Genomic DNA, 14,974 nt, shown 5'->3' with positions numbered 1-14,974 from the left:
ATCATCCAAAAAGAGACGCATTAGAAATATTGGAACTATTTTTGTAATAAGAAAATAAAGCCCTGGCCCTTACCTTCACACCAAGGATTGAAGAGAATGTACGTGTCTGTTTCTGGGTTTCGGCTGGTGCGGATTACACCATAGGGGGTCCAGACAGCAACATACATGCGGAACTTCCCCACAATGCAGTCTGGAGAAGACTGGATGGACAGCCGGACAGACCTGTCCTCTCTCGTGATAACTTTGGCTCCCCACTTGCCACTCTGCAGCTCGGAGACCACAGAGACTGGGATGTAGGTTCCCTTGTTCTCCTGAGGGTAGCGACCTATGAGAAAAAAGAAGAAGTATAGTGTTAAGGAGATTTCACGAGCCATTTTTGTTCTCACTCTGTCACCTTTATAGCGAAAGGTGGGAAATAATTCATTAGACTTGAAATCCCGAAACTTGGGTTGGAATTCCACTTTGGCCACCAACTTGCTGCCTGATGGTGGACAATTTTTGTAACTTCTTTGAAGGTCAGAATTGTCCTGTCTAGATTTTAAAAAAAGAATAACAGTGCTTACAGAGTTTTTTGTTGGTTGATCAATGAATTCAAATAAGATGTGGAAATACTAACCTTGGAGGCAGAAACAAAAACAGAGCTTATAGGGTAATGTGAAGTCATCAGTACCTGAAATTCTGCCCTCTAAAAACGTAGAATTGCTTTTTTAGGGGTGTAAGGCAAATGTTTTTGTTTATTCTGAATACAACTTGTTATACTACCTATAATAGAGCTACATTTATAAGTTGTCCATATGTCATTATTTTCGTGTTTAACTGAAACGTATTTATTGCCAACATCATTAGTAATTTAGGCTTATGTCATGGACAAGAATTCAGGCTCCGGAGGCAAATTGTCTAGGTTTGAATCTTGGCTATGCGACTTCCTTACCTTTGCAACCTCTGGCAAATTACTTGACCTTTACAGATCTCTATTTTCCTCTCTTATTCTCTATCAATAAATGAGAATAATAGTACTATACAATTGTTATAAAGCAGAAACTAACACACCATTGTAATGCAATTATACTCCAGTAAAGATGTTAAAAAAATAGTACACGGTGATGAAATAAAATAATACACATAAGATGCTTTGCACATAATTTCTCATGCATAACAAATCTTTAGCTATTATTTCAACAGGAAATTAAACAGCAGGGTATTTTACCGTATGTCCAGGCTCATCATACTTTATGTATAAGCATTCTCAGGGTAAATCTTATTTCTCTTTATTGCTGCCATTTTGGGCCAAATTCTTATTTCATGAGGTTGACCCCAAAACTAAATTTTACCACTGGGTTCCTGGAAAATCAAAGTCTTCGCTGCGAAAGTCAAACCTCACAGCATTCTTCAACTCTTTGGCTTACAGTTCAATTTATGGTTTGGTTTACAGAATAGTCAAATAGATAGATGTTTTAAACTGGAGCAAATCTTTCATTTACGAACGTTTCCCAAATGTATTAGACATTCAGTTCTTCTTGAAGAAAATTACAAATCAGACTAATACGTCTAAATTATTTTGATTGTAAGCAGAAGAAACTTTAAAACTTACTCACTTCAATTGCTTAACATAAACCATGTAGAGGATTCTACGTGAAAACAAATAAAAACAATGATTCTTTTTGGCCTCTCCAGTTACTGAGGTCTTTAAAGGATTCTTTGGTAGGCATATTGTTGAAGATAGAGCATTCTAAGGAGGTAGTTACATAAGCTGCCATTGTGTAATTCTGTGAGATACTTATTCTTAATGAAAATAAATGTATACAGCGCAAGCCAGGGAGAAAGATTAGAACCCCAGTGCTTTGCTATTGTTAGGGGTGTCCGTTTATCAACACTCAGAATGAATATTATCATAAATCCAATAAAGCCTTGAAAATGTTTTTCTGCCAAGGTATGACAGTGTGTCTAGGTGGTGGTGTTCTTGGGAATACGTGGGGCTCAGCTTCCCGGAGCCTGGACATAAATCCACCTGCAAGAACTGTTTGTTCCAAAGGCACCGCCATCCCCATACCTCCTGTATATATACTCCTCTTTGTACACATTCAGACTGGGGGATGAGTTTACCCTTTTCTCTGGAGGCATTGTTGCTCTCTGGAGCCTCCATCAGTGCTGACGTGCAGACATCAAAAGCAATCTTGCCAGCTATAGGGGACCATAACTCATTTATTACAATGACTCCTGACAGCTGTTGCCACTAAATACTGACTTGCATTTAGAATCCACAGTATTAAATACGACACAAGTTTGGTAAAAGTAAACTTTTGGAGATAAAATCTGTGTGATAATGACAGACTTATTAGATTTAGAGAAAGAGGATGAAAGGAATTTTAAAATGAACTACATAAGCAGGTTCCTTTAGGAATACCAAAGAATTAGGAGAGTGTATCCAAAGCTATGTGCTATGAGACTCAGCTTCACCTTTGTACTGACATCCGCTATTGTCAGGAGTATCGAAATAACCAAGACAATTGCTGGTTTCCATTATTACACTTCCTGTTATGATTTCAAAGCCATATTAAATTTTATGTATCAAATTCAAGTTATACAAAAAAAAGTAAAGAAAAAGGAGAACCATGTTTTCTTCATGCTGGCTTTGAACCCAGTCACAACTTAATCTAAAGGCTAGTTTGTTTGAAACTTTTTCCTTCCTGCAACAATATTGCCTACTGTGTGCTGGGCATTATTCTAAGTGCTAAAGACACAACAGCAAACAAAACAGACTCCTGTGCCCACAGAGCTTATAGTCTATGGAAAAAGCCAAGCCTGTGCTATGTATGATATGCATGTATAGTTTTACTCCTTATAACAAACTGCGAGAGGGAAATCATTATCAACATCCTAATTCGACAAATCAGGAAACTAAGACACAAGATCATTAAGCAAGTTGTCTAGGGTGATACAACTAGTAACCAGTGGGTTGAGATTTGAACCAGTCAGTCTGGCTTAAGAGCCTGGGAGTTTCACTTCTAAGCTCTACGGCAGTTGTACGTGCAGACGATGCTTTGGTGTTGGTGAGAATTGTGATGAAATTCTGACTTTGCAATTAACTCTTGGTGCTACCTAGGGCACGTTTCTTAATTGTCTGAAGTTCCATTTCCTTGTCTCTTTGCAGTCCTGGAAATGGGAAGAAAATAGCTTTTGTAATAGAAGGAAAGCTTTATGCCTGGCACGCAGTAGAAGTTGACTCACGAGACATTTATTGTTTGTGTTTCAAACATAACAGCTACTGGAAAGGAAAGATAGAAGGAAGAAGGGGTGATTTCCCCCCACCCCACTGCCTTCTCTGGTTTTAACCTGAAGAAGGTGGGTGTCCTGGGGAAAGCAGGTTACTTTTCTTGAGGGAAGTATTGTGGCCAAGGAGAAAGCAATACAGCTGGCTCGGACACTTACTGTGTAATCCTGACAAAGTATTCATCCTCACTCAACTAAAACTTCACGTATTCTGTAAAATGGGGATAATATGGTCATAGTTTGTGATGGGGAGGACAGCTTAATAAATGGTAGTCATTGTTATTTCCCCCTTTTCTCAGGCTTTCTGATTCCCCTAATTCGTCCTTTCTCTGTTCCAGGAGCGGGAAGACAGGTTGGGTTCCCTAATAGCCAACCTAGAGAACCCAAATCTACTTACAAAGGCCAGTTTATTCAAGATTCAAATATACTGAGCTGACTAATATTTCCATCTAGAAAACTTGCACAGCCTCTGCTCCCCCCATCTACTCCCCCGCCAAAGTGATGGCATTCAGTATTAACCAAAAAAACCTTGATAATTCCAGAATTATCACAGAATTATCTAAAACCTGCCCTTCACTAAAAAAATCTGGTTTTCTGAATCACTATGGTCACTGTCATCTCCATTCATGACTTACGTAGGAGGTGGCAAACTTTATGGTCCATGGGCCAAATGTAGCTTGCTGCATGTTTGTGTAAATAAAGTTTTATTGGAACACACTCATTCATTTGTGTATTACTGTGCTACAACAGCAGAGTTGAGTAGCTGTGACAGAGGCGATATGGTCTGCAAAGCCTAAAAGATTCACTATCTGGCCCTTACAGTAAAAGTTTGCCAACCTCTGCCTTAGAGAGTTTTATATTTTATTTCTTTAAGGGGTGATTGATTATAGACACTCAGTGTCTAAGACTTGGGCCTAAGAAGAAAATACCATCACCTAGTTTTTTCTTCAAAGAGGAATATGTTACTTATCTAATAACAAACATCTTCACTGCTATGGGGTCAACATTTAGTTTCCTTAAAACCTCCTAGTTAAATCCCTCACAGTCTCAGAGGGTATTGAAGATGTAGGAAATGGGTTGTAACTTTTTACTGATTTCACTACACACTGCTAAAACGTTCAAGTTTATTACTGTAAAAGTTGTTTAGCGTTGCCAAGGCAGTTCACAGAGAGATGGAAATAAAGCACAACAGGAATGGAGGTTTATTTCCCCAGGTCCCTGTGAGGGAATGTTTACAGATGGGAAACTGGGGTTCTGTGAGGTTATCACATGCAAGACATCCGTATAAGTGGGCAGAGGCAGACACAGGGCATGGACTGAAACGTCTGCACTGGAAAGCCCGTTCTCCTTTCCCTGCATGCTGCCTCTGTGGGGATGGTGGGAGGATGCTGGAGGAATTACGAAGAGGAGGAAGCCAAGAGAAGACTAAAGCTGCAAGATTTGACGGGATAGGAGGCAGAAGGACAGTTAGGACCGCAGTGGTGGATACGACATGTGTGAGGCGGAAGTATGAATCCCAGGGCTTAATCACTGGTGATGAGCAAGAAGACCTGGCAGACAGGGCCTTCCAAAGAGGGTCTTAGAGGGTCTCTGGGCTGCAAGGGACATGAGTTGGGAAGGTTTTTAAGGTGATGTCAGTGACAAAAGGGAGAAGGGAGAAGGAGAAGGACACCACTCATCGGTCAGGCTGTGTGGCACAAGACCAGCCTATGGTGGCAAATCAGGAACATTCCAAAGGGCCAAAAAAGAACCCAGATTCTCAGGCCTTTTCATATACACCGTATGGAAAAGCTGATTATTAATGTGAGACCTGATGTGTCGATAGTACTTCAGGGTCTTGTCAGCTGCTCCGTTACACCATGTTTAATTCTGAATGTAATGATTTCAATGACAGCTCTGGGGAAGAATTTTCCAGGATCGAACTGTGAGTGAGGAAGTTGTGACAGAGTAGTATTTCATTTCGCTAAATAGCCCTCTCCCCTCGGGAGGTAGCACGTTTAAGAGACCTCAATCAGCCTACACTCCGGAACACCCATCCACCAACATCCAGGATGGCCCAACAGCTACCCTTGGCCGAATCTGGATGTGAACTTCGGCCCTCCAGAGGTGACCACCATGCACACGTTTGCGAAAGGGAATAATGTCTGCACAGACGTTTGTTTTGCTTTTTTCCAAAATTGAGTAACTTTCGTGTTAACAAAAATCTGAGCAAGAAGAATAGAAGCAGGAAATACAATATCCCAGAAAGGATTCTCATTTTGTTTTTAATAATGTAGTCTTTGAAATTGGACTACTTACTAACCATGAAAAAATATAGTTACCAGTTGCATTCTTTCACACTTAACTAAAATGGGTGTCATTTTCCCAAGTGATCTAGAAATTAACATATGCTCTTAGTTTAAATGTTTGTTTTCATCTGTAAATCATTTTTGAGACCACGCTAATACTCCTTGTAAGGGAAAATTCGCTTGGACCATACGCCTGTATTCAAATGCACCCACGCCTTCTTTTATCTGACTCTCTCTTTATATATAATACAGACGTGTGAATACAGAGAGATGCACCTACCTTAACATCCCACTGCTTGTAACTGGGAGGAAGAGGATGAAAATATTTAATTCCTTTACAATTTTATTCTTTACTGACCTCGGCTCAATGGGCCTGAGCTTTTTGCATGGCTTCTTCATATTCGTGTCATTTACGTGGTGGGCAAGAGAAATCCACCTCCAGCTCAGACTCAGCCCTACGTGACCTTGGGGGAAACTTGCTCTCAATCATTGATTTTACAGACCTGAGAACGCACTGCATGCCGAGCCCTGCACAGGTAGCACCGCACAGAGGAATGTACTGCATTAAAAAAATTAATGTTTTAGTAAGTGGATGGCTTGGAATATTTTTACATTAAAAACATAATGCCCTATGTGGTGATTAGGGTCCCAGGCAGTCCTGGAAGGCCACTAATTAGCCTACAGTGTGGTCAGCATAGTTAAACAGGGTTGCTAATAGAATCATTCTGACTTCACCTTGCTTATACCTAGAACCTGGGAGGACATAGGATGGAGGAGGACGTTCCTGTAATTGAAGAAGGCACGCCTGTCAGTCACTTTTCCCTGGTGCTCTGAAATGCGGAAGCGTGAACCTCAGGACACCCTTACTTTTCATCTCTTGGGCACATCATCCATAACTCAAGTGGCCGTAGTCTGTGTTCCGCCTACGCTATACTTAATGATAATACTTTCGGTCATGAGAGTCTTAATTAATCACCAGGACACCCCAGACAAAACTTTTCCTCCTTATTAACTTAGATATCTATTTTTCTTATTAACGGAACTGAAGATATCGTTCTATTGCTCTATAGCCCCACAGAATACCACAATGCCTTGCAGGTGCCAATACATGTCAATGGACTGAACTGAGACTTTTGCAGATGCCGAGTCCCATTAAGAGCATCACCCAGACTTTAGAAGCCCTGGAATGAGAGCCTGTGGTAACCAGTTGTCAATTCCAAGCACCCTTCACAAGAGACAAAAATTTCTGGTTCTAAACTTTTTCCCTTCAAGGGGTACTTTTCATTCATATATAAATACATTTCAAGCTGAGCTCTGACTCCACCTAACTGCAGACTTTCTTGAATAGTGAATTCTTATAAGAGGATTGTCTCTAAGGAACTCATGAATATATCATGTCTCCAGCTGGGAAGGTAAATTTCATGATGTTAATTCATTTTTCCATTTGATTCGTTTGTTTTTCCCAAGACACACCTTTCATGTTCAAAATAATCAATCTGTTTCCAAATGGGCCCTGGAAGTATTACAATGACAGCGTGATGCATGGGGCAGGACTGGAAGTGTGAATACAGCAGCCTTGTAAAGGGAAGCAAACCTTGTTTTAACTGTCTTAGAATGGAATGGGAGTGCACAGGGACCGGGATGGAATAAGTCTCTGAATAACTTTTAGGAGCACCAGGTTACCAACTACAGAAACAAAACAGCACCACCAAAAAAGAAACTATCGAAAAAGGCACAAAAACCTTAGATGGTAACAACTAAGAGGAAAGCAACATAAACATTCAAAAGCGAATCGTTTCATTACGGAACTCAGGAACCTACGCCTTCTATCTAATACCTTGCCAGTGGGATGTATATATAAAGTTTACTTATCTATATTTATTTATTTGGATGTTTTCTAAAGGAAGAAAACTTCCTGGAAATGTTTATTCTAGCAAACCAGAGAAGGAAGGGAAAGCTTCTTGAGGACAGGGACTGACTTTGGTTTAACTTTGTACATCTGGTGCCTTGCATCATCTTGGAACATAGTAGGCTCAATAAATATCTGGTAGCTTGATGATAGCTATATTCTTTTTTCTTTTTTGCGGTACGCGGGCCTCTCACTGCTGTGGCCTCTCCCGTTACGGAGCACAGGCTCCGGACGCGCAGGCTCAGCGGCCATGGCTCACGGGCCCCGCCGCTCCACGGCATGTGAGGTCCTCCCGGACCGGGGCACGAACCCGCATCCCCTGCATCGGCAGGCAGACTCTCAACCACTGCACCACCAGGGAAGTCCGATAGCTATATTCTTTAAAGTGTCTTGTCTACCTTATGTCACTTTCAACACTTCCTAAGTCTCTTAAAATATTTTTGGGGGTAAGGTGTAATTCTGTGAAATATATATGAAACCAGCACTGTGCAGGTTTCTTTGAATGATTCAGGAAAGATAATAAGGTCATGCCTGCTGAGGACGGTCAGCATTGTGAAGTGTGTATGCCTCAGATGACCGACCAAGGTAATAATCTGGACATGAGGAGACAAGGGCCTGGCCCAGGGTGTTGCCGACAGCACAGAGAGGAAGAAAAGGACATGGGATACAATTCAGAGGACACGTCAACAACGTGGAGATAAGATCATTTCTTCCTCGGCGCAATAAGACCTTATGGCTCCTTCGACAAAACTGACCACGCTTTGAACATGCCTCCAGCATGCCGAAACACAAGTCATCACAGCTGGTTGGTGCAGTGGAAACCCAGAGAAGGAAGCAGCTAACGTGGACAAGGCAGGAAGGAGCCTTCCTAGCGGAGGGAAGAAGGAAAGCACGCATCGTGAGGGAACCACGAGATGCCTGTGGTAGGGGAAGCAGCTGATCTGGGCAGGGTGAGGACCAAAGGGACATTTGACACTGTGCAAAGGCATCTAGGCTGTGTCCTAGGAAGGACGGGAGAGGGGGCAGGGGAAGCTTTACTTGGCCTGATGAGAGCTGTGCTTCAGGAAGCTCGCTCCGGCTGCAGGAAGGAGAACGGTTTGCTAGGGGACAGGGGTGGAGGTTCGAGGGTTGCCGGAGTACTCGGGTGTGGCATGACGTCACCCCTAGAGTGATACTGGCCGGCTCTGGAGGGAAGATGAGTGCCGGGACGCAGAAGAAATACAGGCTTGGTCAGGGATGAGATGCTCGTCCTCAGTGAGGAGGGTGGAGTCAAAGGTGACCCCAGGTTTTTTTCATTCTTCACCAAAGAGTTTTTGAGTGCCTACTAGGTGCTAGACACTGTAGATGTTGGGCCACAGCCACAAGAAAAACAGTCATCTCCTCGAACCCTGCGACTCATGAACAGGCTGCAAGCCTAGTGGAGCCTGCTTCTTTGTAAGGCATCTGCTCCAAAAGCAGGGCCTGGTGTGCTTAACTGCCACACAGATTTACTCAAGGAAGCTAGTTTTCTGGGAATTCCCTTAACCCCATGTGTGTGTGTTGACGCTGGAGAGAAGACAGAATATTTTTAGTCTTTAAGAAAAAATAATCAACATAAAATCTCTACGGTTTAGATGAAGTTGGTTATAGAACGTAACATTGCACTGAAGATTGCTTCATACGGTTGATCCAATTCCTAAGGAACAGGAGAAATAGAAGTCGGAGAAGGTGGAGTTGAGGTCCAGGCTGTCCACTGGGGAATAATAACTACTGTTTGTGCTTATTTACTGAGCCTGTCGACGGCCTGGCCGCTCTCAGACCCAAGGCCCACACCTCCCAAGACCCTCTTCTGGGCTCCCAGGAAGCCCCCTTCCCAGGATGCATTGCCCTCTGGGCTGCCCTCTGAGTAGGTATGGCCAGTGAGGGGCTCTGGAGGCAGATGGGGAGATGCTGCATTGTGTGGGGGGCTGAGTCTCCTCCATGGCTCCCAGCTCTCAGCAGTGGCTGCTGGGTTCTGGTAAGACCTCCCCCTCCTCCACGTGCCCCAGGTCCACAGTTTTCTGCTAATACTAACTCCTGAGTTACCTCACTGTGCCACCCGTTTGGCTTCTTAGCTATTCTCTCACCAGTGTAATCAATTCCTTTGATTAAACTTCTGTTGCTTTTATAAAACCTGGAGAAGGGTCTACTTTATGCTCTGGGCCCTGAGCCTGCAATGTGTCAGGTCTCGTCCTAATACTTTACATTGGCTTTAGGAGTTACGCCCACTTAGTATCTGGGGAAACTGGGGCTCGGAGAACTTAAGTAACTAGCTCTGGGTTACACGGCTATCAAGTTGCAGAACAATGATTTGAACTCCCAGGTCTGTTTGTTCAGTCCAGCACTCATGTCTGGGGAAGGTAAATCAACCTCTCTTAGTCTATTTTCCATCGGTAAACCAGAAATTATAAAAGGTGAGCACTGAAATAATAATGTGTGAAGCGCATGTCATGAACTGAACAAATGATTGTTATTTTTATGGCGTCTAACGGTTACAACAGCAAATAAAACTCCTTAGACCTATTTTATTTTTATTTCTGAGCATGAATTAAAATGGGGCTGCCGATGTGGCATGGTGCAGGGATTTACTCAGCATTTACTGAGAACCATTTAAGTGCCAGGCACTGTTCTAGGTACCGAAAATATAGCGATGTCCACACGGGTTCATGGAGCATACCGCCTAGTGGGGGTAAACAGACAATAGACAAATAAATACATACAACATCAAACGAAGATAAATGCTATAAAAACATAAACAAAGCAGCTAAAGGGGACAGAGAGTGATAGGGTGGGGTGCTGATTTGGAGAGAGTGGCCAGAGCAGGACACTCTGGTAAGGTGACATTGAGCAGAGGTAGAAGAGCAGGGAGGAAATGAGCTGTGCAGACACCGAGAGGGGAGCATGAAAGTGCGTGCAAAGGTCCTGAGGACGGTGTTCTTGGCAGGCTCCAGGAGCCTGATGTGCCTGGAGCAGAGAGCACTGGAGAGAGCCGTGGGAGATGGGGTGAGAGAGCCAGAGGATCAAGCAGGGCCTTGTAGGCTGTTGTCAGGATTTTAGAATTTATTCTTCTTGAGAAAAGAAATCAGTAGAAAACAGATATGGTCTACCTTAAGTGCTTCTAAAAAATCACTCTGGTTGCCATGTAGACTGTGGGAGAGTAATCGAGATTGCTATGAAGATCTCCTGACTCCCCATGATCTGCCCACATTGCTTTTTTGATCATGAAAATCCTTCCAATAGAGGACAAACTAGAGATACGGCTAGAATATTTCTATCCCTGGAAAGAAATACATTTGCTTAAATCTGTTACTCTGTGATGTGAAACCTGCTTACCATACCTTTCCTAAAAGCTGGTTTTCACAGCTGGGAGAGAACTGGACATTGAGGTGGGGAGGTGGTGTGAAACATGTGGCCACTTGAAGTACAAAGTTTACCTACACCACAGTTTTTTTTCTAGGGAAATCTGTAGCCCTTCCCTGGCCTGAGTCTGAATGAGGTTCTGTTGTTCTAACAATCCATCGAGGTTTATATCCACTAGGGTCTAGTGATATTGGGGAGAGAGGACGCTGGTTTCACAATGTCTAGTTTATTGTACTTTGATGGATTTCACGATTATGAACCAAACTGCATACTGGCCTTTTGTCCCTCCTCACTCCAACTGTTATGAAACAATTTCAAATGACGAAGGATGTTTACACATTTCTCGGGATTATGCCATCCACAAGCTGGGCCCTGGAAGCCCAAGGAAGGTTTGGAGTGGGTGGGAAACACACTTCGGACTGAAAGTAGGGATCACTGACCAGATGCATGGCAGCTAGCAGCTTTGGTGCCTATCTGTTTCTCAGTCAGCTTCAGGAAGCATGCCATAAGGAATTCTCTCTTATAGGAACTGAATCTCCTCAACAAATGGCAATTCTGTGGAGTTAAATTCCATTTGTTTGTGTCGTATCCATCATGTATGCAGCCGGAGGCTAGCGGGTCTTATGAGATTTAAGAAGTGTCATTAGCTAACAAAGATAAGATCAAAAGTTTAGCTGAATGTTTTCCAAGCAAAACAGACCTCTGATGAAATTTTCACTAAGACAGTCAATTCTTGTTAATAATTTAATGGCAACAGTAATGGGGAAAAGAACAAATCATTGGTAATTATAATAAAATATTTCTCTGTCTTTGGAATGCAAATATGTGAATGCAATACATAGCAGCAACTGTGAAATAAGTTCACATCACCAGAGATCAAACCAGTTCCTGGTAAAGCAAAAATCAACGTGGAGATAATCTAGGAATAAGAGGCAGTCCATTTGGTATCAGTCTGCAGGTGGATATTGACAATAAGCATTTATTTAAACAGATATTTACTGGTTCTTACTATGAGCAAAGTAATATCACTTAACCTGGTGGTGAGTGTATAAGAGGCATGTGATATACTTCCTGTATTCAGTGAGTTTATAATGAAGCATCCAAGTTTAGACTGTAATTCAAGTCAGAAGACTAATTCCACACCAGAGTAACAGACCAAGAGCAGTGAATTGCTAGGGGAGCCAAGAACAAGTTTATTAAAGACATAACAACAAAGATAGAACTTGAAGGATGAGAAGAAATAATGACAAGCTCATTGCATTTCGTTAGTTCATGTGTATGTTTATGTGTGGATGTTCAGTTGCCTACGATAGATGTTCACGGTTGCTTTATGAGCTGATCACTGCTTACATTTAAAAGCATCAGAAAACGTAGTGTACTCAAGCCAGGTTTTCACAACTGACATAAATCAACTACATAAGTGACCACGTAGAAGACCCGGTTTAAACACAAAGATGTGAAGGAATCACACCCTAGGTTGTACCAGCAGAGCCCTACCCAGGGACTCCTTATGGGAAAAGGAGATTGTTCTTCACATTTCCCCAAGGCCTTGAAATATATTCCAGTTTTCCTTCATTTCCTCCAGTAAACTTTTAAAATCAGCAAAACCCACTGATTTGCCTAACATCTTTAAATAGAGGTAATTGTCAAGTACCTCTTTATTTGTGGACTGAAGTTGTATAATTTGGCCTTCCATGAATGACCCCCACATCCAGTCTTTTGGAAAATGGCACCGTGAAGGAATTTTGTCTAAAAAAATCTCTCACTGCTCTAAAACCCCATAGTTTGACCCCAAACTCAGAGCATGTACTCTGAAGTTTCACACTGTCTGCTGTGTGACCAAAGGATCCTCCCTTTGCGACCTCTGCTGGGCCTGTCTTCCCTGGCAGCTCCAGGAGGCCAAATATCTCTACACAGCACCCCATAAAAACGCCATTTGGCCCCTCGTTCTAAAGGACCTGGTCTTAGCTAACAGTTAATGGCAAGAATCTAATAAATCCATTCTTCCTAAAATTTTAATATCTGATAAGACATTATACTTCCTCTCACCTCCATATTTACTCTTTATGGAAATAATTCCCTAACATCTTAAATGAATAAATTTCCATAGCTGAATTCCATTCATTACACCAGCTTGGAGAGCGGGGTGGGTTCCTGTCTTTACTTTCCATTCAGTAGACCTGTATCCTTCCAAGACCTTATCAGATGCCAGGTCCAGCATCAGGCCAGGAATACTAGGATTGGCCAGTAATCACGATCTGAATTCCACAGATTCCTCCTTGAGGAAACAAACTAGGTATGAGGAGCTGGGTTACGGCATCATTACAGCTTTATAAGTCATTATCATTACGCCTAGTGTCAAAATTATAAATTTTTGTTGTTTTAAGCCACCAAGATTGTAATTATTTTTTACAGCAGCAGTAAAAATCTAACACAAACACAAAGAATTGTTGGCATGTTGTGAAGATTCATTAAACGTCATTTTATGAGTGATATTATTATCTGCCCGACACCCATACTCACTCAAGTCTCCTTGGGTATGAACTCTCAAGGATGAGCAATGTTATGGAGGTCGGGGGTCAGGGGTCACCACAGGCATAACATGGTTGCGGAGCAGTGATAAGTGAGATAAACCCAGATAAGATTGGGAAATCCTGAAAGGAGGTAAAAATAGTAGCGAGTACACACAGGACTCAGATCCTGATTTCTAAATACGACTTTCTCCTAAAAGGAAGCAGAGTTCCTTGGAGAAATGGTTGATTTCAAGTCTGGCGCAAGGAAAAGAGAAGATGAGCTTGAAACATCTTTTTGTGCCAGAAAATAAGAAAGTAAGGATACTGAGGCCAGTGGGAAAAGTTTCCAACTGGCAAAATTTAGGACAGTTTGAACATCAAATTCATTAAAGATAGTAACAGATTTAAGTAACCTATTTAATTAAAAGAGGAAGTCATGAATTCATATTGATAGCAATCATTCAATCAGTAAAAATTGGATGATAAACAGAATAATTTCATAGTCTGAAGGTACTTGCTTGTAAAGCACTTAGTAATTACAATGGGAACAAAGAGTAACTTGCAGTGGAGAATCCCGACAGACACCACTGTGTTGGATTCTGTGATGTGCTGCCCAGAGACTCCTTCAGGAAGGACAGATTTATCCATAGCTGCTGGGATTGATGGCAGAAAATGGTCCTTCGTGTGTCAGCCCTCTTTGGGAGTTACCGAAGTTGAAGAAAACTGCCTCATCCAAGATTATACCTCATTTAGGAGCAGTTCACATCCAATGGATGATCAACATGGGTGTACAAAGGTCAAGTTCAGGTGCCCCCATAACAAGAGAGCTCTGAAGAGCCGTCCCATCTCCATAGTTCCTCGTGGGGTCAGCTGTGGCCTTTGCAGGTACTACTTAAAGCTCAACTTCTCTTTCTGCCCAGTTCTGCTTCCACAGAGGTTAATCCCAAGAGCATTCCATAATCAACTTCTTGTATGCTAATTTCAAAGTCTACTTCCTAGAGAACCCAACTTCTATAGACTGAATATGTGTATTACCCCCAAAATTCATATGTCATAGATGCAAAGGCTTCACTTAAACATACTACTAGAACATTATGCTAAATAAGGCTTCAGAGTAGCTTATAGAAACACTAGTATTATAGCCCTTTAAACAGTTCACTAAAAGCTCCACATAATTGACAGTGGGGCCTTTGAGAGGTGACTAGGCCATGGGGTGGAGCCCTCATGAATGGGAATTGTATCTCTATAAAGGAGACCCCAGAGAGATCCCTTACCCTTTCTGCCATGTGAGTACACAGTGAGAAGACAGCCATCTGTGAAGCCGTAAGTAGGTCCTCACCACACACTAAATCTGTCAGCGCCTTGATTTTGGACTTCCCAGCCTCCAGAACTGTGAGAAATAAATGTTTATTTATAAGCACCCAGTCTATGGTATTTGTTAGCAGCCAGAACAGACTGAGATATTGACCTATAACTCTGCCTTAATCAAGTAATCAAAATTAATTAAGGGGATCTAAAAAAAGTTAAGTGCAACCGGGTAGGATTCATCGAGAAGAACTCAGCACCACTTCTGTGATATTACTGCCAAAGATACATAACCTGATTGTAATCACGAG

The 14,974-nt window shown here is 42.2% G+C and overlaps 1 protein-coding gene across 3 annotated transcripts in view; it reads right to left on the bottom strand.

Annotated features, from left to right (window-relative positions):
- F13A1 (coagulation factor XIII A chain) overlaps positions 1 to 14,974 on the bottom strand; it is a 137,480-nt gene that overhangs the window by 96,205 nt on the left and 26,301 nt on the right. For all 3 annotated transcript variants that reach the window (XM_024738487.1, XM_024738478.1, XM_024738492.1), the window contains exon 4: positions 74 to 325. In XM_024738487.1, coding sequence (XP_024594255.1) covers positions 74 to 325 — 252 coding nt within the window. The remainder of the gene's footprint in view (positions 1 to 73; positions 326 to 14,974) is intronic.

This window comes from Neophocaena asiaeorientalis, unplaced genomic scaffold (assembly GCF_003031525.2).
Source record: "Neophocaena asiaeorientalis asiaeorientalis breed wild unplaced genomic scaffold, Neophocaena_asiaeorientalis_V1.1 scaffold307, whole genome shotgun sequence".
Classification (NCBI taxonomy): domain Eukaryota; kingdom Metazoa; phylum Chordata; class Mammalia; order Artiodactyla; family Phocoenidae; genus Neophocaena; species Neophocaena asiaeorientalis.
This window is presented reverse-complemented; position numbering and strand designations above follow the sequence as displayed.